Raw genomic sequence first — 25,561 nt, 5'->3', positions numbered from 1 at the left:
AGCAACAATCTGCCCACTGAAGTAATTTCTCACAAGGGACAGTCCCCATAGCAGAGAGGTCACTTTTGCAAGTAATTGTCATATTTCACAGAGAATAATTGCAGCTCAATAATGTTGACCAAGGGTGGTTTCTGCCGTGAAACAAGAGATCTCTTGCAGTCTTTGCCAGGAGTCACGAGGGTGATAAAGCCTCTGAATAAACAGTGTGAAAGTGTGTTTGGACCAAACGCTGATGTATGTGAGCAACATAATCATTTAATGAGTAGGATGATGGAATTTGTGGATGTGTCTGTGAGGCAGAGAGTGATATAATAGGAGAGTGAGGGAGAGAAGGAGGACAGATCTGGTGTGGTGGCTGATCTAAAGAGTGAATGTGGGTCAGTGTTGATGAGAGGAAAAGGACACAGATTGTGCAAAGTCTCAATTCTTCTGTATAAAACAAACACAGAGAAACACAGACACACCAGTATCGAGTTCCTTTTCCATCAACCCTCTCTGTGCTCTCACATTTCCTCTCTTCCTCTCTCAGGTTTTGCACAGATCTCTCTGTCCAGCTGTTTTGGCCTGTCCTGTTCATAACAAAAACATCACATGGCCGAGCAGCTCCTCAGAGCATTATTGAATACATAATTTTGAAAAGACTAAATTTTTGGCATTTTGAGTTCAGTGTTTACCTCCTATGTATACAATCAATAAAATTACAACATCTTAATCAAAAAAGGTATTTACAGCTGTATAAAACTGCAATAAAGGAAACAGATACTGTAAATATATATATTATGTAGGTTATTCATTGGTCATTTGGCTGTTTTGTAAGAATATAAGGTTGCCATGTTGAGATCACTTAAACACATAACACAAAGTCAGGGAGATTTTTTCCAACTTGGCAACCCAAAAAGGTTTAAATATCTGTTCTTATCTATTTCTTTCTTTTTAAATAAATGAATAAAGCATTTACAAATCAGATATTCACCAGAAGTCTTCATATTAGATCTTAACATGAAATATGTATAACAGTTGTCGCAGCTAGTGCTACAGCATGCTTTCATCTGTTGAAAGTTATTTATTTTATCTGCGTTCATTGTTTTAAGCCAGATTTGGTGAAAAATATACAAGCTTTCCTTTATGACTGGATCTGTTTGGCGATTATTTAATTTGTTAATTGTCTAAATAAGGACAAAAAACACCCTCAAATGTCATAGAGTGTGAAATTATTTTCACCAATGCAATTTCCATTAACATAAACCTGCACTGGCTTTGATTTAATCACTCACAATTGAACTACTGGACCTGAGACAAAGGTGTCACTCTTCAACACCACGAGCTGCAGCGGTGAGATATTAACCAGCACCAATGATGCAGTAGTCACGTGACCATGTCGGGGTCGGACACACACTCTCTGTGTGAATCGTCGCCTGCAGATGTTTCAGTGAGCACAGACACACACGGCAGAGCTGTTCTCCGCCTCCAGCAGCGCACAATGATTCAACTCCTCATCCGTTCAGGGACTTTTCGAGACCTTCACGGATTACAGAGAGCCGTCAGCTCCTGAGAGAAGAATCGAGAAGTTTCTATTTTTCAGCAGGGGTGTTCACCAGTCAGAGCGTGCCTGTCCTTCTCAGAGAGGACAGCGTCAAACCAGCAGCTCGTGCCCACCTGTAGAGAAGAAACCATGCGCTCGCGGGCTGCGCCCTCACGGTAAGTTACCTTTGTGACAAGTTTTTCTCCGCGTGAGGAAGAACTTTCCAGAGTAGAGGAGTCAATGTGCAGGGACAACTTTCACTTAACAAGTCTTTAAAGTTAGGAAATAAATACCAGAGACGCTGCTCCCACTCAACTGATGCAAATAAAATTTTTAAAGAATATTAAACACAAGTTATTCCAACTCTAGAAAACTAGGAGTTACTTGAGATTGGGAACAAGTTAAAGATTTTTTTTTTAAGTGGAAGGTGCGGCAACGCCTTTTCTAAACATGAGAACTTCTTAACATGTAACAATAACTGCTTTATGGGTCATTTATGATTATGACTCTAAAATATGATAGTGCTCTTGAATTTCTTCTGGTTGCTATATTTCTATAAGTAGTGTACCTCGCCAGATGTGACACATTCAGCCCAAAGTCAACCCATGAAAAAGTGTGTACCAGAAAAAGCAGCACAAGAACGGTTCAGCTCAGGGACCAAAAAAAGGCTTAAATAAGAAAGAAATCAGAAAAATAAGCACTTTTGTGATTGTATTGAAGATCTAAAAGCTTGAACATTTACTCAGCAACACAAAGTGTTTTTCGGCACTCTTGCTGTCTGAAAGTCAATCCCTCAGGCCACTTGAAGAATTTTCCACCAAAGCCTAGTAAGGCCTGATCTTTGCCCTGTATGTCATATAAAAAAACGGGAAGTTCATAGCTGCCAAATTCCTATCCACTAAAAAATTCTTGAAGTTGCATTGCTCTCTCTTGACTCTCATGCTTGTAATTATAAATCACTGAAGGCTGGTTTTAGGCAAGAGCCCAGACATCCGGTCACGTTTTGAGAAACCACTGCAGAAATTCTGGTCAGACTTCCAGTGGGTCAAGGAGTTCAGTGAATGACACTTTATCTGATTAATGTGCCTAATCTTTCCCTCTTCTTATCCACAGGTTTACATCCCTTCTCTTTCTCTTCTTCCTTTCTCTTTCTCAAGTGTCCACCTCCTCCCGCCCTCAGTGGATCCTCCAGCGTGTCCCTGTGGTCCTTCCACAACAGACAGAGGTGCAGCCAGCCCCTCACTTTTTGGCCCCAGCCAGGTTGGATGTCAGCTCCTCCTGTGACCCAGAATGTCACATCAAGGCCCCTCGGCCCAGCTACTGGGACTTAAGACAGTTCCTGGCTTATGAGACTCTTGACTCTACTGGTCAACTGACTGAGACCGCCATTGGGATCTATGGTTACAACCCAAACTCTGACACCTCTTCGGTTTACTCCTCAAGGTCTTCTGGGAAGGTTGCGCAGTCACATGTGAGGAGGAAGAGGCAGATCTTTGGTCATGATGGGCGTTTCAGCATCGCAGGGCAGGACTTCCTCCTTAAGTATCCATTCTCAGTGTCTGTCAAACTGTCCACAGGGTGCTCTGGTACGTTGGTGGGAGATCGTCACGTTCTTACAGCTGCTCATTGCGTTCATGATGGGAAAAACTATGTGAAAGGAGCGCAAAAGCTTCGCGTTGGGTTTCTAAAGCCTAAGCACCGAGACGCACAGCCTTCTTCCATTCACACCCCTTCCAACTTCACAAACCACATAGATGGTGCTTCTTACTCTCCACCTATCAACGACAAAATGAAGTTCCAGTGGATCAGGGCCAAGCGTACCCACGTACCTAAAGGATGGATTAAAGGGAATGCCAATGACATTGGGATGGACTATGACTACGCGCTGCTTGAGCTTAAAAAGCCCCACAAGCGCCGCCACATGAGGTTAGGAGTCAGCCCTCCAGCTCAGAGACTGCCCGGTCGACGTGTACACTTCTCAGGATATGATAATGACCGTCCAGGACAGCTGGTGTACCGCTTTTGTCGTGCTGGTGAAGAGACGCCCGACCTGCTCTACCAGCACTGTGATGCTCAGCCCGGTGCCAGTGGCTCTGGAGTCTACGCCCGGATGTGGGATGGACGACGCAGGCGATGGGAGCGGAAGGTGATAGGTGTGTTTTCAGGGCATCAGTGGGTGGAGAAACAAGGGACGTCTCAGGAATTTAACGTGGCAGTGAGAATCACACCTCTCAAATATGCCCAGATCTGTTACTGGATTAAAGGGAACTTTGTAGACTGCCGAGAAGGGTGAGAAGTAGGCAGAGACGAAGGATAGAACAGCCAACCCAGAGGCTGACTACATCCTCAAACATCATACTGAAAGATTCAGGCCACAAGAATCTGACTCTTTTCACCCCATTACTCAGAGCACTGATGTCATATCAACACAAACATGGAAACTGTTTGTTGCCCCAAATCTGAGACACGAATATCAGTGAAATAATTACAGATACAGACCCAAATCCAGCAAAATCAGTCAAATATGTAAACAGGGTGTGCTCTTTTCTTTCTGTTTGGTTCTGCATCTTCCATCGCATCTCTTAACTATGAAAGGAGTGACATTGATGATTTGTGGGTTAACAATTAGGTCATGGTTTTTCAGAACATATTCTGCCTATTTGGGACATTAATCTTGATAACTTGTTATCTGGAGGACCCTTAGATATGGCAAAAGGAGATGTAAAATGATATTTTGGACCCTCAGTTTTAAAGGAGCTGGACTGATAAAACTGTTTTACAGCATTATAGTTTTTTATTGTGCTAATACTAAAGATTGCACTGTTTAAACTTTTGAAGTTTTCCTACTGATGTTTTTTTGTGGATGAATGTACAAGACAGCTACCAAAGTTGCCAACTTCTTTTCAAACTATCATGTATCTCTTCTCAGTGGACCCCATTTATCAAGAAGCATGGCACACTCCGTCAGTTTTCAGAGCTTTCATCATGATATGCAAAATGACTTTAATGTTTGCAGGTGACTCCTGGAGTGGCTGCAGATTACTTGTTGATCAAAGCATGGTGTGTTGGTTTTATGTGTTGATGCATAGCTCCCTCTGGTGGCAAAGGTGAAGCATTGCAGGTGTCCGCATTGCTTTTAATGCAGACTTGGCCTTGGCTACATATGCACTTTTTTTCCTTTACTTTCTCTTTAACATGTGTGCAGTTGCATTATTTGTGTTCAAATTTTGAAGCCTGTGGAAAATTAAATGATATATGCTTTAAAATAAGCAGCAGTGTGCATCCTTTCTTAGCCGGCTCTCACTACACACCACACATCAAAACATTTTCATTTGAACACCATTTTTTTATTTCAGATGTCAAAGAGCATTTTTAGAAATGCTGTGGGAAAACTGAACACTGTCAAAAGCCGAAATATGAGGACCAGCTCCTTTGACTCCTCCAGCACCAACACATTAAACAAGTTCAACCAAGACTCTGAAGCTGCATCCTGAGACATGGCACACAAAGAAAAAAACTTACAACTGAGTTTCAAAGTTTCTGTTACCAGGGAAACCACAATTGTTATCACTGTCACTGACTTAACTCTTAAAAAAAAGTTTCAAGGTGCAAGAAGTCAAAAGAAAATCCAAGTACACTTCAGAGCAATGCCATCAAGAGGAAGCAGAACTGAGAAACTTTCCAAATCGCAACTTATTTGCCTCCTCAGCTGTGATCTCTGGGGGGAAACTACACTGAAAAATGCAAACACAGATGGTGTTTGTTAGCAGAGTTAAAGCATTCAAGTAATGACTGGCAGATTTAAAGCTACTTTTACATTTATCCTCCATTTTGTTGAAAGGGACACTTTCTTAAAAAAAAAAAAAAAAAATTCAGTGGTGGGCACTCAAAGGCTCATTCTGCCAAAAACAAAAACATGCCAATTCAAGTCAACAGCAACATTCATTCTTTACATTTGCTACATTCAAGTGAATGATGACTGCAAACAAAACATGAGCACCAAGGAGCTGATTTAAGGTCAGAGTTTGCAGATAAAGCCCAGTATGAAAACCTGTATGCAGCGAGAGAGTGATGACAATTGTATGCTTTAGGTGGGAAAAGGGGTTAACCTGACATGAGATCTTTCTAAATTGCTGCCAACATTATTTACGCCCAATCCACCGATACACAGATCTGTGTGATAGGGACTACAGTCAAACAAAATGAAGCTTGACTTCATGACTGGATGTTTGAACACAGATTAGTCTAGTATTACCCAAAAAAACTCAGCATCAGGGACATGAAATAATTCTGTAGGGTCTAACAAATTTGTTCAACATTTCTAGCTTCACTTTGAGCTCCAGGATGCCAATTCTAAATGAAATCCACCTCTAATGTTGGCACACTGGTGTACATTTGTAAAAGATGTGGAACAGCAGATACTGATGGTAGAAGTGGATGAGAAAGTATGCAGCATTCGACCCAGAGCAGCAGATAAGAGCACTGAAGTTTCATAACACTTCGTTGGGAAAATCCACAGAGGCTCAGCCTCACAGAAAAGTTCAACATTTAGGAAAACACACTGTTATTTACTTTCTGGTAGAGATTTATAAGAAAGGATCAGTGGTGTTCTCATACCCACACATTAAATAAGACGGTACAGCAGACAGCCTGTCAGTCAATAAATAAACTTCAGGGACAAACAGTTTAAAAACCTTCCTGCCAGCGCCTTTGACGTTTTGTGATCAATGTGTGAGATTAATTTAACAAAAATCCTGCTGTGAAAAAAAAAAAAAACAGTTTTATATTTCCTGAATGGGTATATGCCAGACTTTTTCTTGGCTAAGCTGCTAAGCAAAGAAACTTACTCAAATCTCTGTGGTAGCAGCTTTTGCAGAGCCAGGAAGTTGTCAGTAACATAACGCTCTGTTTAATTGTAATTTTCACACACTGATTTTTGACTGAAGTAAACGAAAAGATTCAACTTATTGATAAGTGGGTGTTAAAAGGAGCTTCAAGGTAGATTTTATACATCAGGGCAGAGCCAGGCTGTGTGCTGTACTTATATTAAATGTACAGTCTCAATCTTCTTATTTAGCTCTCCACCAGAAAGAAACCAAGTGCATTTCTCAAAAATGTGTCAAATCTGTGAAACAAGCTGAGGATGTCATGTTGCTTCAGTTGGTTCTATATTAAAGCTCAAACAGTATCAGGATGGAGAGAGAAAAGCCTGACCAGTGCTCCCTCCACTGCTCTGGATCCCTTGTCTGGTTGAACTGACCCTCAGAAGTCAAGTCCTCGTGTGGTTGGCCACCTGCACTTAAAATATCTTTGGTGAAAGTCACCTCCTGGCACTCCCAGACTTCTCTGTCGCCTAGCAACAACATAACACAACATGCTTATGTCATCAGCGCGGTAATGCCCGGCGTAACTCGAAATAGTATACAAAATAAAAATATTCTTTTAAATAGGTTTATATAAACATTGCGTTAAAAATAGAACCGTATCAAAACAGGATAATGAGTTCACAGTCTGTCCCTTAAACTCCCTTCAACCCTCCAGTCCACTACTTCACCTCCACCCGTCTCCCCTCCACGTGCAGAGTTCATGGGTGAGGTCTCACTGTGAGGAGCCTTTACTGCGACTTCAGGCCCAAACTGTTAGAGGACACAGGAAAGGAGTAAGCTTTGCCCAGCACTATGCGGTCCCGTAGCAGTTTAAACAGGACGTAGTAGTTGCAGCAGAGAATAAGGCCCAGAGACAGAGTGTGGTTCCAGCGCTCAGAGCGCAGCAGAGAGTATAACTGGTACAAAACCACACTGGACTCGATCCAGATCAGCAGGTTCAGGATCCGCAACGGTTTGTGGAAGAGAAACTGAAAGACGGAGAGGAAAGGAGATCATTATCTGAAATCATTTGGAAAGTAGGAGTCAAAAAGTGGATTATACTGAAGAATAATTATAAAACACCTGAGGCATCTTAAGTGGAGCAAAATGAAACAGATCTACACACCAAGTCACAGCATTCAGTCTGTGTGAACATTAATTAATCTCTAGCACTAACTCTGAGTTTTACTTCACTTCACTACTTCACTTTAAGGTCACCACCTATACCCAATGTTTCAGGTTATGGGGTGATGGTAGCACATCACAAGTAGCTCCTAAAAGAAATTATATAATTGAAATCATCCCTCAGGCTCCAGCTAAGCTTCCTCTACATTTTAAACTTCACATCAAACTTCTACCTTTGCTGCCTCAATCTGGTACCATCTGGTATCACACTGATGTGTTCCATACATCCTGAATCTGTCTTTAAATCTATTCTTGTCTGAATAATTTGCTAGCTGCTGTGCCACCTTACAAATGATAACCTTACACTCTATGTTCAAGAGGGGTTTGTTCCGAAACTAAACCTGACAACTCTTTTCCTGTGTGGAATCCTCCTGCTCTATACTAAGCTTTAGGAATGACTAGTTAATCCAGCTATTCTGAAAAATCTCCAGAAGAATCTAAGTGAATCAGATTGGTATTCATAAAGTCCCAGGAGGAGTCTATTCAGCCCTGGGGCTGGGGAAGCCTTTGTGCACCTTACTAAAGGATACCTGGTAATCATCATCGAGCTATCTGCCATCTGGTGTTTCACCTGCAGTGTTGCTGCTTTTGTTGTGATCATGCTTTTATATATTCCTCCCAAATGCCCACTCCAAAAATGATCACTTCAGATTTCTAGTTTTATTTTAAACAAGTAACAACTCTTAGCCTTATCTAACACGTGAGCACCAATAAGTTTTAAAAGAAATATGCACTATCAATCTGCCAACTGGTGAGGAGAATAAGACATATCTTTAAACATCTGACTGATTTATCAAGTTACAAGCTGATGTCAGGAAGTGATCTCAAAGCTCATTTTTACTTCATGTAACCTGATTTGTTCAGGTCATATTGTGCTGATTTTCAGTATAAGCATTTACATGTGTATTTTTATTTGCCTATAAAATATAATGGAGAGGAGTTGAATATTATGACACAATAAGACAAATACAGTTTTCTTCTCCTGGAGAAAAAGCGTTGTGTTTGGGAGAATGAACGGTTTGCAAAGATTTGTAAAATTTGAAAATGTTGCCTGGAGTCTTCTTATTATTCGGCCTCATTTTGTCTGTTGACTGTCTGAGCTCAGGTGCAGCTAAACCCCTTGATACTGACAAATAAAATAAAGACTTAAATCCATTTGTGGCTATCTTCTGCTCTTTAATGTAGCATGCTGCAACAAACCAGCTCCATTCACACCTATGGTTCTTTCTCTAATGCACCATCTTATATGTTCATGTTCTTGGGTTTTCTTAGAATATAAGTACCGTAATTTCCAGACTAAGAGTTGCTCCTTTTTCCTCATGTTTTGGACCCTGCAGCTTATTTGATGCAGGAGGGCAGTCTTTAGATTGTGCTCGTTCAGCAACATTTATCTCTCATGATCTCAGAAGGAGAAACATGGGAAGAGGACAGGTGAGGACAGAGCGCACAGTCAGAGCGGATGATCACACAAGAGCCGTACACAGCTTTTAGGAGTTTATTTCAAATCAACAGAAAAAGACATAGACTTATTTCATTTTCGTGTGGGGCCCTTTCTTTTAAACAAATGTAAATATTTTGGAAAGTGTTATTTGAGCATTTTGGCTAATTTAGGTTTTGTCTTTAGCTTGCAGAATACATATAGGCCTAATTTAAAATGACAAAATTATTGTACACTCAGTATCACCCTTTAGCTTATTTTGCTTTACATTTAAATAAATAAACAAGCAAAAAAATAAATATGCACTACTTCAGCCTGTAATGTTACAAATGATGTAATTTTCCGCAAAATTGACACGCTCCGACAGCTGTAATCAAGCGCCAAGGTTAGAAAAGTTACAGCAGAATTTTTCTAAGATAATTCACTCTACACAAGTGGACTTGGTAGAATAGATAAGAAGAGATACAAATGGTTGCTGATCCAGGATAAAACCATGCTGTGACTGCAAAAGGGATGTGTCCTCCTGAATGGCTTTAAGCACGGCTTTCTGACACACTACTCCTGGGGATTTCATGTGCATCTGCACAGGTATGCGCTAAAATTGTGTCAGTGATAGAAAAAAAGGAGCCAGATATTAGCCTAGGTCTGTTATCCTTATATTTTAGGGGACAAAATGCAATGGCGCGAACATCGGGCTGATCCCTTTCTGTGTAAATAACTCATGTTACATCATGCGGCTCATACTGAAGTGCAGCCTATAAATGTACAATTATTTTTCTTTAATTGGTGTGGCTTTTATTCAGGTGTGCCCAATAGTCTGGAAATCACAGTATCTAAAAGTGGACAGCAAATGAAATTATAGATACTTACATAAAATCTTGCATGGGAAACATCAGAGGGCAGAGCAACATTGTACGGCCCAACTGCCTTATAAAGGCTTCGGCTGTGTCGTACCAACACCCCCTGAGGCCAAATGGTGCTTTCTGACCACCTGCAAAAAATAAACACCAAAGTCAAACGCAAACCACTGGAAGGGAACTTTTGTCAACAAAGTGCACAAAGAAACACTCACACATGCTGAGGTGCGTTGCTATATGAGCCATGCTCCAGTTTCTGCCAGCGGCCCAGGTGAGCTGCCGAGCGATGGAGCAGGTCGCAGTAGCTGGGGGGCAGCAGCTGACTCATGAGCATCACAAAAGCATTGATCCAGACCATGATTAGATGCTCACATGACCAGCGCATGTCATAGTACTGAGTGCTCTGGTATAAAGAAAAACAGACACCAAGTGAGAAACAGGCACAACAGTTTAAGACAAACAATGACGTCTTAAAATAAAAAACAACCATCAAAGAGGACAGATACCAACCTTGACAAAGCAGAGTGGAAGGAAGGCAACATAGTAAGCACTGAACAGCGAGTTGAACAGCACTTCCTTTATTCGTCGGTTAAAGTCACTCTTCAGCTCCTCCACCTCTGCTCGAATCAGCTCTGGTGTGTGTGAGTGTGTGTGTGGGGGGCAGGTGTGTATGGGCATGTGTGGGGGGCTGGAAAACTGCTCTCTAAGGTTCTCTCGTAACAGGAAGAGGAAGTCTCGTGGTCTAAAGAACGGGGTCTCTGTTAGGTCAGTCTGCTGGTGGTCGGCTGGATAGTCGCAGTCAGTTGGTGCCGTTTGGCTTTTCCCTCCCTCCTGATGGAAACAGCAAAGCGGGACGTACACGCCAAATCTAGCATGGACAGAAGCAGCAGGCACAAAACAAAAAAAGAAAGGAGGAGCAGCCACTTTTAGTTTTAAATGAAGGCAGACTGAAAAGGAGATGTATGATGTGAAAACATCATGCATATTTAAAAAGGGGAGACGAATTAGGGAAGGGTGGGACCACAGCTTCCACTTCCATTAGCACACAAAAGAGACAAACAGAAAAAACCCTGAATAAACAGCAACATGCTTCATTTAACAGCTCTGCTGTGTGGATGTGAGTAACCTGGTTAACCACCAAATGAGGAATTTTATCTGAGTTCATTTCTGGAAGGGTGTGTAGTATCAGAGAGTCACCATCTCATCAGTTCCACAAAAGACATGACTCTGCATTTGCTGAGAAGTTTAAGATCTTTTTTCTTGTATGTGGGTGTGGCATGGTTCTTGCATGTAGTCCAAGTTCTGAATGTTCATGGTTTCTTGACTTTCTTACCACACACAGAGTTGGATGACTCAGTCATTTAAAGAAGCTGGTAACACATAACTATCCTGATACCATTTTGCTGATTCCTATTTATGCCTTTTGCAATAATACAAGTCTTTTGTGGTTCCTGTGTGCATCAGTGAAAAAAAGAGATGGAGCCAAAGTTATGGCTGATTGAAATCTATTTCCCTGGGTTCACATCTGAGTTAAAACATAAATAGCTCTAAACAAAGTGCTGACTGAATCACCCTTGCTACTCCGTCTGTACAGCAACAGAATCAAGGGTTACATCTGCAACTTTTCAAGACCAACACTTGATATTGACACTTGTTTTGAAAAGTGCAGAGAGAAAGTAAGCAGGGTCTGCACTTCTCTCTCAATTTTATTTACTATTCATTACACTCAGCTCAATGGTGCACAGGCAAGAGCAACACTATGAATGCTGAGAGTAGATTTGTATAATTCATTGTATCTCACTTCTCTCCATTTAATTCACCCTCAAGTGTTGTATTCAGAGCAGGTATAAAGCTTTCAGCTTTGAGACACAGTCAGATCACAGCTTTAGAGGGCTGAGGTTGGGGAAGTATGAAAGACTCACGGGTATCCCAGGAAGAGGAGGTTGAGCACTGAGTGGTTCTTGCAGAGGTTGACCAGAGTCCAGCAGAGCACCCAGCCACACATGGTGAGCAGGGAGAGCCGAGCTGTGATGAGAACCACATACCTGAGCAACGATCCACCGCTGCTCTGAGACACCTGGAGGAGATGGACGACAGAACGACAAATGGTCAAAAGAAAGACTGTGGCACCAGCACAGCCCTCAGGTAAATGATACCTGAAGATGTGACAGGTGTAGAAATACGTTAGCTTGGTTATTTACCTCTGAAACTATCGTCCAAACAAGCCTCCGGGCTAACATGACTGTGATGAAGATAGCCAGATGGTAGTCCATTAGATGGAAGTTCTGCAGGAGCAAAGTACATTTTATTAGGCAGAGTAGAAAATATCTATCATTAACTTCACATGACAGATTCTTAGCATGTGCACTAATGTTAGAGCTTAAACTTAACATCTATTTTGATATCTACAACTAACTTACGCCTAACAGTAAGTCAGTGTAAAGTTTATCATGTGGCATCATCTTTAAAATGAGTCCAAATTGTTCTGACTGTTGTTTTACTGACTCCCTACTCCAATAAAGACTTGCTTTACTCCAAAAGGTTTTTTTTTTGTGTTTTTAGCTAAAAGAAGTAATTTGATATTGCAATAAACACCAGAAAAAAAGAAAACAGAGAGATAGAGGAGTTAAAAATAGGGAAACAATAAAAATTAAAGTTACAGTTTAGTTGTAGTTAGAATTTAATGGCCAGATTTCAGTCACTTTTTAGGAGTATAAAAAATAGTGAATGTACTTTGGATTGATACTATTACTTTAGGTGGACATTACAACACAGTATTTCCCCTGTGTCTATTGGTGTCTGTGTATGAGTGTGTGTGTTCTTACGAGCGAGGTAGAGGCAGCAGGGTGGCTGTATGGGTACCACCAGACCGTCCTGTAGATGTTCATGTACTGGACAAACAAGGCCACCTGCAAATAAAGAAAGAGCAAGAACTCAAAGAGCAGACTGCTGTCCAACGGCAGCTCAGGGATCCTCGAGTGACGAACCGGCTCCGGAGTGATGAGGGCCGAGAGAGGGGGGGACAGACCCACCGAGTTACTGCTTCTGACAGGAAACACACAGACAGAGAAGGTGCATTGTCCATGTGTTAAAAGCAACGTTTTATCTTGTCCCGTAACATTTGACACTTACAATATTTGTGTCTGATAGCTTTCTAGTTTTCGAACTCTGATTTTAAAAGTTCAGAAATAAAAAAAAAGCCCTTATATGATAAAGAAATGATGTTGAAAACATTAAAAAAATTCCAAACGTTCCAATGGTTTTATTTTACAATCTTGAGTTGAAATAAAAACAGGATACAAGCATCTTGTTATCATTGCAAATAAAGTTCAATTGAAAAAAAGAAAAAAAAAAAGACTCAAAATACTGATTTCAAAATACCACTTATTAAAATTTCTTGAGTTGAATCCACTCACAAATCGCTCTGGTTAAACTTACCAACAGCAGTAAATGAAGACTTATTTTAGAGTTATTGTGTCTAGCTGTGAGTAAGTCAGTATTAAATATGAGTTCTTAAAAACAGCTGGCAATGCAACTTTTGAGGTATATGTGAGGTCAGTAAAACCATACTGAGTGTGTTTGTATTCACTTCAATGGGAAAAAACAATTCTATCCACTGGTGCACACACCTGTTCCTCAGACCTGTACCATTCCCAAGGTTGCCTCCGACCAGAGTCTGCAGGGAAGGCAGAGCAGAGCGACTTAGCTGCTGTCTGCTGGGACCCCTGCGGCCTCCTGGCATGGTCGCCAGTTACCGTGGCAACCACGGATGCCGCCCACCAACCAACAGCCACTGGGACTCCTCCCCTTCCTCCTCAGTGAGCCACCATGTACAACCAGGCCACTGTGGAGGAAACAGAAAGACAAGACTGAGTCAGAGCAAGACGAGTAAAACAGCTCAAAAAGAAACACACACCGATGGAAGTAAAAGAAACGTAAAGCCAACAACCCTGAGGCCTAAATAAGTACTATTAGAGCAGAGACATGTCCCCAGGTATTTACTTTATACTGCACATAAAATAAGTAAACAGAGGAGATGTTTAGACAAGTAGGAATATTCAGGTGGAGAGCAGACGCTCTTGTTTTCTGAGCTTGGTTCTTGTTTTTCCACTCCACTGATTTTATCTCATAAAGAAATCCATAAAGTTTATTAGTCGATCAGTGTGCTAGAATAATGGCTTATTATCATCTGACAATGGAAATTGGAAATGCTGAAAGTGCTACAATACAACAATAATAACACTATACTAACCACCACTGTAGACCACCCTATAAATTTGTTTGAATGTTTCCACACAATGTTATTCTTTGAGGTTGAATGGATCACTTTACATTTGAGCTAGGTTTATAATTCCTGCTTCTCACAACAGCTTTACAGACACATTAAAATGCTGCACAGTTGTACCGTGTCTGTAATTTTCTGTACAATAAAAAATGACATGTTCCACCACTCTTAAATACTCTGAGTATATGTGACCTGCAGCACCAAAAGAAGCCACAACCTTTATGAAACAGGTTCAATGGGTCAAACTATTTGGAGCACAGTTGCATTCTGAAACAGAGATTTAAAAGGTAAAAAAAAAAGATTTAAAGTTTTTTAAAACTGAACTAAAAACCAAGTTGGATTTCAAATGCAAAATGTTGACATGACACAACTCTCTGTGTGAGCTGATCATTGTTAACCTCAAAACTCACACTGCCAGGGTTTCCCCCAGGAAATTATTCAGAGATGGTGAGCCATCCATGTCCTCACCTGTCTTACTTTATGATCAGTTTAGTTAATCGATGATTGGGCGCAAACACAGAGCGCAGCCATCAAACGCGACTTCAGATGGAATAAAGCTACTGCTCTTTTTATCTCAACAGTAATGTTTGACTTTGTGAGGAGTGAATTAGTTTGTATACGCTGAGGTTGCAGCATCCAGTTCAATATTTAAATAACTATAAATACTTGTGGTTTTCCTGCTTACAACCATTGTCTGCATTTCTTTGTGTTTTGGGATTTGTTGGGAAATGTGTTTATGTTTTAACAACACTGAATGTGTAAAGATCCAGGTTGTAGTTTGCAAAAATATTACACCAGGGGTCGAACATAACTGCTATAAGTTGGATGATGATGTGCAGCTCCAACCCAAACAACAGCCTCTCAAACAATCAACAGATCAGTTTAAAAGTGTCTCAATTTATGCTGAACACAATGACTTAAATCAGTGTTGCAGGAGTCACCTGTTGGCCCAGCCCTGGCAGTAAAACCCTTTAACTAAATCAGAATTATTCTAGTTTCTGTTTTTTTTAAAGGTGGGATTCTATTTACAATATTCACATCACACTATGATTACAAAACAGTTAAAATAAGCAACTATCTTTACGCAAATGTTTTAGTCACCAACAAGAATGCAGCTCTACCAAACTGTCTCCTTGATTAGGACTTGGGTACATTCTATGCTAATAACATCCCTCATTTGTTTGATCAGACTCCACCTTATACATGTACGCCAGGTGTCCATAAACTGAGGTGATTAGCTCTCACCCTGAGGTTTCACTTCATAGGATTAAAAACAGACCCACCTATCACCAATGCTGTCCGACCAGAGAACTAATCCAACAGTCTCATCTGCGACAATCAAATAATTGCTTAACAAAGCAAACAGAGCTGTCACTGAGCTACACCTACACAAAGTATCAGACCTGCTGTTTGGCTGGCAGTGTGCCTGGTTAGGCTCACCCAGAGAATCAGGCACCTGGAAGTGTTTCAGGGAAAGTGACAAATTCCATGTGCACATCTACATGAAATGACTGACGAGGAGGACGTCTTCACTCCGTCATTAAAAACCTACATGAATCTGAGGTATTTACACTGTGTTTGAGCTGTCTGATGTCACTTTATGGAGAATGTTTCTGCTTTGTTCATTTACACATATGCACTGAAAGTGACACACTGTCAACCAAACCCCCAAATAAGAAAAAAAAACAACTCAACCCATGCTCAACCTCAAGTGTTGAAGTTAAAACTTATCAGTACTTTGTATCACAAAACACACCTATTTGGTCATTTTGACAGTGCTGATCAGACTCTTTATTTACTAGATATGTCAACAAAACCAAACCAGAGTTTGTGTGGAGTGGAAGATGGCCAAAAGATACACGTTATTGTCCAGTGTCAAGGAAAGTTATGGCTTGTTTTTGTGAATAAAGAAATTATTGTCAGGATACATAATTCAATTTAGGGGCATTTCCCCCTTTTGTCAGCTAATAGACAAGGGATTGGAAATTTCCCACAGCCTCACGCCACAAAATGTCCACTTGACCATTTTCTTGACAAACAGAAAACTTTCTTCATAATTTAAATAGTCAGAACTAATAGATCAGTGTTGTCTAAAGCCCATAGTTTTTCTGGCCATGTCTTGTTTTGTCCACAGCCCAAAGTTATCCATTTTACTGTTGTGCAGAAGTAAGGAACCCAAAACGTTTCACACACAGTCTGAAACTTAATAACCTGAATCAGAGTATCATTATCTTTTTATTTCAAAGTTACCCGTAGAAATATTTCAAGGAAACAAGCAAGATGTCTGCTGCATTTGAAGACTGTGGATTAAATTAAACACTACTTTGGGACAGTTAAAGAAAAACTTGGTATTAGTTTTCCTTTTTAAGACAACATAAAGTACTCATTTGAAAATAACTGTGCCATAAACTAGAGAAGTTCTAGCTGTGCTGGTGTTGTAGTGACTGGACTCAATAAACTATTGTATAATTTATCTTATCACTGCTCAGTGGGAAAAGAAAAGCCTCCTCCCCCTTCTTGATCAGTCAGGGACACACTACCAAAAAGAAACACAAACCAGAACCAGGTATCATCCAACCTCTGTGTATCCACATTTCCTTCATGCCGATATGACTTATGAAACAGGATGTAGATGGTAATACAGCGTGTTCGGTGGTGCATCCAGTGTTTTTCCAATATTATACAATATTACAGCTGAAGCTCCAACAGGAAACAGACGTTAACACACAAACACAGATACACACATAAATGCACACTCACACCAGGCAGGGGACAAGGCAGAAAAGTGAAAACAGGAACTGTGTGAAAGAGAAATTGACTAAAGAGGAGGGGTTGACGGATAATGGCATTTTGTATTTTATTGTGGACGTACACCACGTTTCTAGATTTTCCACAAGTTTTTTTTATCAAAGTGTTGAGGCACCCTGAGTAAAATAGGTCCAAAGTAAAACCCCACTGTCTGACTGTGCTGCCTTTCTTTTGGAAACACATTGTTAGACTTTTTTTCTGCAGACTTGCTAAGACATGCACCAAAAGCTGTCTGTCTGAATCATGACACCAGGCTGGGAGGAAACTTAGGAGCATACTCCAACAAAGAGGTTCAATACAGAAACATATGGGCTTGTAGCTAGCTGCTACCCTACATGATCAATTCTTGGTAGTTTATAACGTTTGGTGAAGGCACCGTTACTCACAGAACACCAATAACGTGAGGGGGGTTATCTGAACGAGGATGCATCAGTCAGTTGTGTGGCTTCCAGCCTGACGAGTCCAGACAGCACCGAGCATTTCTCCGCCTTCCAGCTTAAATATCCACGGCTGCTCTGCTTTGGAGACTGACTACGACGGCACAAACGATGCTGGAGAGGCGCCTTCACTCCGGCCACATACATAAAACGGCTTTAAAAGTTGTCCCCGGGCTTCAGGAGCAACAGTGTAAATGCGTTGCTGCACAGAGACCGACGTGGCAAACCCGCACCTCCTCTCAGCAAGACGTAATCACCACGCGACACTAACAAGCGCTTGATCTGCACAGTCGCAGTTCGGCCAAAACAGACCAACGGCTGAAAGTTCTTAACTGTTTAACATGGATAGAAAATAAAAATAAAAAAATGAATCAATGTAACTCTTATTCGTTTAGTTTAACTCGTACATCTCCAGAAATTAAAACAAACAATGGAACTCTTATCTTTTCCCTCAAGATCTTCTGTTGTAGGAGATTTTCAATACATTACTGCGATTGGGTGATTATTATTATTTTCTTTTTCTGAAGAGCCTAAACCTATGGCCTAAACCTAAAGTCAATATCACACACTAGTATTTTTTTCCCCATTGGTTCAAGAGACTCAAGGGATTCAAAGAAACCCCATCAACAAACGTGCAAAGCCAACACAAAGATACATAGAAACAATCATCAATGCAAAATACTGACAAATTATGCTCAAGCACCCCTAAAAAATATCGAGGCATGTGGCCAACCAGCTTTTTTAAATCAAGTAGGTATTTTGTTACTATGTTAATATTATATTTACAAATAACATCTGCTTTTAATGGGTACGAATAGGACACAGATAATTAAAAATTCTTTAAATGAGCAAATTAATAAATAAATACATCCGATAAGTACTTGTATCAATTTGAGACCTGAAAAACAGCTTTTTACATTCACCATTTCCTTCTTTATACTGTAAAATGAAATTTCATATGCAGTAAAATATATTGTATGTTGTTACTGTTTAATTAATAAAGGGTTTACGAGTGGGTTTTAACACTTGCAAGAAACCACCATATCACAGTCCCTCCATGGACTAAGCAACCTTCCAGATCCCAAAATTGCACCTGATAACCATTTTATTTTAAGTGACCAACACCTAAAACTCAGAGATTCATAGAAACACAAAATCAATAAAAAATGTTTCACATTTTAGATCCTGTAACCACTGAGCAGCTTCCAGTCCTGAATGGAAAAATTGAAACAGTCCAACCATTATTAAAATCTGTTTTTAAAGTGGTCCCCTGCTAATTTTGTGTTGAGTGACTAATCAATTATTCAACTAATCCATTCAGCGCTTCTCAGAAATATGATTCGCTTAAGCTGCTCACTTTTGTTGGATGGGAAAAATAAGTAAATTAAAAGAGCCCACTTTCCTATTTTCAGATCCTCCTATTTTTCAAAACAGTCACTTTAATATTTTCCAGATGTCTGTTTTATTCTTCTTAGATGTGGTTGTATTGTAAGCCTGATAGCTAAAATATATTTTATAAACATGTCTTGTGGGATTTCACATTGAAATCACGTTCAAATGATGAAAGCTGGGTACTACAGACCCTTTTCTTATCAATTTTATTTCACTATTGGGTCATATTAAATAGACCTAAGTAAAAATAAATGTTTTTGATGGGTTGGATGTTTTTGTAGGAAAATTAAACATGATACAAACTTGGTCCCAACTAAATACGTCTTTTGTACATTGTTTATGCTCCCTATTCTATGAGATTTCCAAAAATAAAAGCAAACAGCAGACACCTTTAAACCCAAAAGGTAAAATGTTTATTAAGAACACACATTTTCTGTACAGATTGAAAATGAGAAATAAAAATCCTTAAACCATCATCTATTCAACCTTATTTGTAAGAGATCTTTACATGTTGATTTGGGACATACACTTTGGTAAAAACACATGGCTGAAAAATTAGCCAGAAAAGACTTTTGAAGCTTTGCAGAAAATAATGTAACATTTGATAGTTGTATTGCTACATTTATTTTACAGAAAAAAGGTCCTGTAACACTGCTGGACATCACCTTATTTCTGATGTTAACATCCTGCAACTTGTTTACAAACAACGTTTACGATGAGCCAGTGTAAATACTCTAATGATCTTATGTACAAAGGTTTAACACTATCTAAATCTGTCCAAACATGGGCTAATGGCACAAACCTATCCTTCACAAAAATCAGAACAAATGCATATAATCACTTCAAAACATACAGGAGACATACAGAAAAAATGCTATGTACAACCTTTTCGATAGCTAAAAACTAATTTCACCATTCACAAGACTACTCATATCTGTTTGGGTTTACACATTACAAGCTTGCTCAACAAAAGTTTTTTTTTTGTTTTTTTTTCTAGTTTCCAGCCCTGAGTTTATTTTCTTCTGAACCTTGTGGTTAGGTTTCTTTTGCTCAAAAATATAATAAACTATTGCAGCAAGTCTTCAAAAACTATTTTACACCACAAGCAAAAGCAAACGAACACAAGTGTTCCAATCTCCACAGCATATTTCCATTACACTTATGAACCAGCAGAGGGAGATGTAACCCACACATCTGTTCAGTAGTCACAGTAAAGCTGTTTAATTCTAACAGTGGATGAATTATCAAGGCTAAATAGTCCCCATATTCACATCAAACTTTACCAGCTGTGAACTTCAAATTTCAAAATCTTTCAATCTCAAAATCCATGATCCTTCAGCCAGCTTTTACGTATCCATCAGCAATACTGGAGCTCATTCATGACTCATTTTATTAGGTGTCAGGGGCTTTCCTCAGTTTACCAGTAGACAGTTCTAGTGAGGTGTTTTTGCTCTCTGACACAGAGGTCACATGGCGTTTCACAGCCGGATGGATTCAGATGATGACACTGGTGCCACTGCGAGAACTCTTGTCCTGAGAAAGACATACTAACTTTAGATCACCGGCATTCATAACTCAGGCTGTTTGTCTTTTAGTCAATTTTGTGTGTGCTTGTCTGAATGTAAGTGCATGGGGGTGAGTGGTAACTGACTAAAGCTGTGTGCGTCTTACAGAGTAGCGTTCATTCTTCCGTGCTCCTGGTTTCTGTCCAGGTTCGTACTCAGAGTAGCTGGGAGGTTTGTCTATCCAGCCTGCTCCTCCACCTCCTCTCCTCCCCCCTCTCCTACTGCTGCTGCCTTCATCATCAGAACTCCAGGAACCTGCTCTAGAGCGGGAATGAGAATAGTTTCCTCTGGACCTGCTGTCAAACAGATCATCCCTGGACCTGGACCTGGGTGGATTATTGCCTCCTCTTGCCCCTGCACGACTATGCCCATCAAGTGACTCCTCACTGTAGCTCCTGGGAATACCTCTGGACCGAGGGGGTGAAGGGTAACGCCTGGCGGCTGCTCCCCGTTCAGGACGCCCAAATCCACTGCGGCTGCTCTCGCTGGAGCTCGGGGGGCGAGTCTTGGGTGGAGCAGGTGGTAATCTGCTGGACTGCGGCTCTCTTATTGGTGGGAGTGTAATGACACGACGCTCCATAGGGCCGTCATCAAGGGCAGAGATCATACTGCCAGGACCAGGGGAAAAAGGCACAGCAGTGCGCATATTCTGGGGAGGAGGTGGGATCTGCTGGAGGTGGGGGGGAGGCATCTGCTGCATGTGCTGGGGGGGAGGCATCTGTTGCATGTGCTGGGGGGGAGGAGGCTGGGCCTGGAGGAAGAAGAGATCAGAAAAATAAAGTTCACTCTGCATTAATTATTGTTTGACAGGTTTATAAAAAAACAAAACAAAAGCGAAATAATTATGTACTTAGGGTTTACACATAAACAAATAAACCTGAGTGGGACAAAATTATCTGATGCTCTTTGTTTACATTATCAACACAGGAGAAAATAGGAGGTCACATACCTGCAGCAGGGGAGTGGCCATGTCCATCCCCCTCACCTGGCTCTCCAGGTAATCAAGCATCTGGTTGTTGCTGGCAGGTGTGTGATTGCCACGAACACTTTGGGGGGGCATGCTGTAAGCTGAAGACTGAGGAGGAGGAAGGGGCATCGCCTTCAGGGGGATGCTTTTACCTGACACAGATCCTAAAGGGATGATACAGAATTATTGATGAAGGTTTACCAAAAGTCTTAAAACCTCTGTTTGCTTTTTAACTGCCTTGCTAAGTAAGATTGTGTGAATTTTTGCGTGTTTGTGTGTGTACCTGCATAGAGCAGTGGGTTCATCTGTGAGGATGCATTGCTCATTGGTCCATATACTGGCTGTCCTCCAACCCAAGGAGCCATGGCTCTCTGAGCCTCCTTCATCATACGATGCTGCATGACCGCTAAAAATGAGGACAGTGTGTATATCAATCAGTGAAGGCCTTCTCTGAGTCATCAATCAGTCTCACTGGACATGTTTTAAAGGACTTCGACATATTGTGAGCAATATCTGCTTTGTGTTATAAAGAAGAGATTAATAAAGCATCTCATAACACCTAACAACAGAGAGAAGGGTGAAACACTCTGCGTCCAGTTTTAACCTTTACTTTTTTACTTTGGTGCAAAAGCTAGGTAATTAAATTGGATTACATTTAGAGTAAACTTTATAAAGACTGGGTTTATAACTATTTTAAACAGAGCTTATGGTCAAATGTGTATAGTTATTTGTTGGTTCAATTTTTGTTCCTGTGTACATACAAGCCATTAAGGGCCCACTTTCTAACTTGATGCAAGAATACAACGGAGAGAATAAAAGTTCGTAAAGCAGACCTTGTTCCAGATCAGAGCAAAAGGAACCAAAAAGCAAAACAAATTAAAAATTAAAGCAACGGAGGCATGACTGCCAAAGCCTGTTAGCAGCAGTTGAACTTAAAAATGTATCTTGTACAGAATCAGACAGCAGACTGTGTCACCCTTCCTGTTACATGCCTGAGAAGGAACTTTTTGAGGCATGTATGGCCAGGAGAGGCAGTGATCAATAACTCTGTAAACATTTGCATACATTGTTTTCTTTTTAAGTACAAACACTTTCAAGTCAACTAACTCAAAAAGCTAAAAGCTCCGAGAGCCTGTTTTTGAATTTTGAAATTTGAGCATAAAACATTACAGCAGGAGGCCTTTTAAAATGGTTTATCCACCTTTTTCAGGACAGCAGCACTGCTGAGGGCAGCAGGGACAGCGGACATAGCAACAGCATACATGAGGGCAGCACTGGCAGCAGCAAATACAGATGAGGAGAATAAGAAGGAGGGCTCCAATAATGATGAACAGCACTGTCAACCAGTCTGAGGAAGAAGAGCCACAAACACAGAACAACCTTAAATGACATTTTCAGATAAAACACATCAAAAGATGAAGTTTATCAAGGTGCCTCCACCACCAGAAGATGTCCATTTAACCATTTTTTCTTTGTCTTACGATAAACGATGAGTTTGACTTCTTTGTCAGAGTCTCCAGTTGTGTCTCCAGCAGCGTCCACAGAGCAGAAGTACACGCCATTGTCCCACCACATCACCTCGGTAATCACCAGGTCGGCACCTGTTCAGACACAAAACCGATCAAACTCTTAAAATCACAGCTAAAACATCTTTTTACACATTTAAATGAATGTTTAACTAAAACAAATTTTCATCTGCCAAATTAAACTAGTTGCTCGGCTGGATCATACATCATCTGTATGAACTCACTGTTTTGGATGGTGATCCTGCGCTCACGGTATTCTGGTCCCAGCGTTGGCTCATTGCTTCCTTTCTTCTGGATCACTGTGCGCACTTTACGCTGTCGATCTGGACAGTCATTCGATGGATCTTGTCCCAACTGGAGTGCAGACTGGTATGCTGCATAATCAAATGCAATGGGGTCATTAAGTCAATGATTCCAGTGATGGTAAACTATACTCATGCTTTCTTTTTAAATATGTTGGCTATACTGTCAAAGATTGGAAAAAGTTCGGCTCATATGAATATTATTTAGCCAAAGTGCAATATGTAGTAGGCAAGGTGTCTAAAAGAGTACAAATTTACAGTATGTCGAATATTCTACTCCACTGATTTGGTAAAATTCTCAGCATGCAATAGGTCCTTTTACCTTGCATGCTGTTTCCCACAATACACATTGCATGTATTATTCTTTGTCTTATTCCATCTATGATGGTGAACACTCACTTTAAAGTGCATTTCTGCCACCTAGATAACACTGCAACACTTAGGTTTAACAGTCCATGACATGACAGTAATGCCAAAGAAAGGCTGGTAAATTTTATTACTTTTAGTTGTTACAGGGTGATACCATCTTACAGACAACTGGTCATTCCTGATAAAAACTATTAAAGGTCAAGTCAACTACTTGCTCATTTTTCACACCACAAGTTGATGCTTTGGAAGCTGGTTTGCAAAACTGAAAACCAGCAGTGTACATACTGCATACTACATTTGGAAGTTGTATGTAGCTTTCGAAACAACCTAAGTCTACGCAGAGGTGAGGGTTTATGAGCCTGATACCCTGACCTATACTCACAACATAAATTAAAAATGTAGATTCTCACAGTAAAGAATAACATCCATTTTCTCTCCCTCTTGTGCTTTACCTGTGGAGTAATATTCTAGCACAGGATCCTTGCAGAAGGACTTGTACTTCCAGGTGACCAAGACATCTTGGAGGTTTGCAGAGGTGGAGTAGTCACAGCGAAGGACCACTGAGGCAAACAGAGCTGTGCTGCGCTCTGTCTGGGGTACATTCACCTGGATACACACAGACACTGTGGGGAAATGATGATCAGACACATTAGTTTGTGTAATTGTGCTGAAGTAAGAGGTAGGTATATCGTGAAAGAAGCTGGGAAAATAATGCTTAAGTATACCTAAAAGTTTGGTTTTAAAAAAGTGACACAATGTGTGACAGGATTGCTCACAAGCAGGGAATTTGTTTCAAAGTGGCAGAACCAGAAAAACTGGTGTCACAGACAAAGACAGGAAATGGCCTTCTGTGAAACTACCAGCCACACAGTTAGAAGCTGGAGGAAACCTGAAGAGTTTCACTGTGCTGAAATGAGTAGCTACAGGTTACAGCAAATTTACATAAAACACTGAAATTTACAGTTTATACACTGGAGAACCTGGATGAAAATAAACCCAACTTAAAGGCACTGAGTTACAGTATGGACCAACGACAACTGCATGCATCAGTGTGTCCAATAAACACAACGTGACATGTGACCGATACCTCCGGTTTGGTTGGATTAAACCGAAATGTTTGAAAAAAAAAAATGAAGTCACACGTATTTTTAGTCAACATGATTACATGAATCTAATGAATATCAAAAAAATTAAATCTACCTTTCAGCAGGGACAACAGGAGGATCGCAGCAGGTAGACTCCGCATACTGACGAAGTAGCACACCTGTAAGTCCAAACTGATGAAAAAACCTCCCCTGATGACAGAAAAGAGTTCTTAAAAAATAAAAACAAAAAAATTCAAGAAGTTATTCCACCCTAAACTTTCAAGCTACTGTTCATTGTTTCGTCCTGTGTGTTTGCCTGGAGAGTATCTACCTGAGACTGCTTCAGTCATCTCTGGCCACACCCCGAAACAGGTGCACTCATCATGACGTAGACACGTGCTCAGAAATCCCACACGCAGTGGCAGCAGAAGGGTGGGTGGGCTGATGCTACGCTAATGCTTTATAGTAAGACAAAAACACACAGATTTATATGCTCATCTGGCTTATTTACGTCAAACTATAGGTGGATTCTGAGGTTTTGCTTCTTTTTTTTCTTTCTTTTTTTTAATAATTAAATTTGACATAATAGGGGTTATATAATAAAGAAAAATATGTAAACAAGGTGAGGTAGCAACTCAAAGTTGCTGGAGTGAGGCTTCCAGAAGTTTCTATTGTATCAACAATTATATTTACTCGTAAAACCTTTCAGAAATCTTTATCCTTTTTCTGTTTAACAAAGGCAAAAAAAAAAAAAAAAAAAACAATCAAACATCAACAACAATAAAAAAAACACCACCATCAACAAAAAAGGTTATTTATTCAATTTTCAAAATGTATTTATTGATTCATTCATTTATTCGTTCATTTCAGAAAGTTATTGAAATGAGATGTTAACTCACACTTGAGAGATGACATTTTTTTGGAATGGGCTTCCATAAAAAATGGCACACCTAGATCT

General features: G+C 40.4%; 3 protein-coding genes across 5 annotated transcripts; 1 reads left to right on the top strand and 2 right to left on the bottom strand.

Annotated features, from left to right (window-relative positions):
- Positions 1–1,561: 1,561 nt before the first annotated feature.
- Positions 1,562–4,733, top strand: LOC141787930 (serine protease 23-like). The gene is made up of 2 exons (XM_074666677.1): positions 1,562–1,698; positions 2,636–4,733. The coding sequence occupies exons 1-2, from the start codon at positions 1,673–1,675 to the stop codon at positions 3,813–3,815; spliced, it is 1,206 nt and encodes a 401-aa protein (XP_074522778.1). The 5' UTR covers positions 1,562–1,672; the 3' UTR covers positions 3,816–4,733.
- A 645-nt stretch (positions 4,734–5,378) lies between these two features.
- On the bottom strand, positions 5,379–17,671 carry tmem39a (transmembrane protein 39A). Of its 2 annotated transcripts, none has more exons than XM_074667042.1 (9): positions 17,347–17,671; positions 13,497–13,711; positions 12,693–12,912; positions 12,069–12,152; positions 11,790–11,944; positions 10,378–10,735; positions 10,083–10,270; positions 9,881–10,001; positions 5,379–7,376 (listed from the first exon to the last, which is right to left on the bottom strand). In XM_074667042.1, the coding sequence occupies exons 2-9, from the start codon at positions 13,607–13,609 to the stop codon at positions 7,137–7,139; spliced, it is 1,479 nt and encodes a 492-aa protein (XP_074523143.1). In that variant the 5' UTR covers positions 13,610–13,711; positions 17,347–17,671; the 3' UTR covers positions 5,379–7,136. The 2 variants fall into 2 exon arrangements, with proteins under 2 accessions (XP_074523143.1, XP_074523145.1); XM_074667044.1 differs by having other exon boundaries at positions 12,693–12,909.
- Positions 17,672–19,280: 1,609 nt separating this feature from the next.
- On the bottom strand, positions 19,281–25,016 carry LOC141787683 (immunoglobulin-like domain-containing receptor 1). Of its 2 annotated transcripts, XM_074666290.1 has the most exons (10): positions 24,935–25,010; positions 24,719–24,813; positions 23,971–24,141; positions 23,072–23,221; positions 22,803–22,922; positions 22,523–22,669; positions 21,605–21,727; positions 21,304–21,485; positions 20,461–21,105; positions 19,281–20,322 (listed from the first exon to the last, which is right to left on the bottom strand). In XM_074666290.1, exons 2-10 carry the CDS (start codon positions 24,762–24,764, stop codon positions 20,284–20,286), a joined length of 1,623 nt encoding a protein of 540 aa, XP_074522391.1. In that variant the 5' UTR covers positions 24,765–24,813; positions 24,935–25,010; the 3' UTR covers positions 19,281–20,283. The 2 variants fall into 2 exon arrangements, with proteins under 2 accessions (XP_074522391.1, XP_074522390.1); XM_074666289.1 differs by having other exon boundaries at positions 24,719–25,016.
- Between the last annotated feature and the right edge of the window lie 545 nt (positions 25,017–25,561).

This window comes from Halichoeres trimaculatus, unplaced genomic scaffold, assembly GCF_033239565.1.
Source record: "Halichoeres trimaculatus isolate MK-OKI-2021-1 unplaced genomic scaffold, fHalTri1.1 fHalTri1_scaffold_3, whole genome shotgun sequence".
Lineage (NCBI taxonomy): Eukaryota > Metazoa > Chordata > Actinopteri > Labriformes > Labridae > Halichoeres > Halichoeres trimaculatus.
This window is presented reverse-complemented; position numbering and strand designations above follow the sequence as displayed.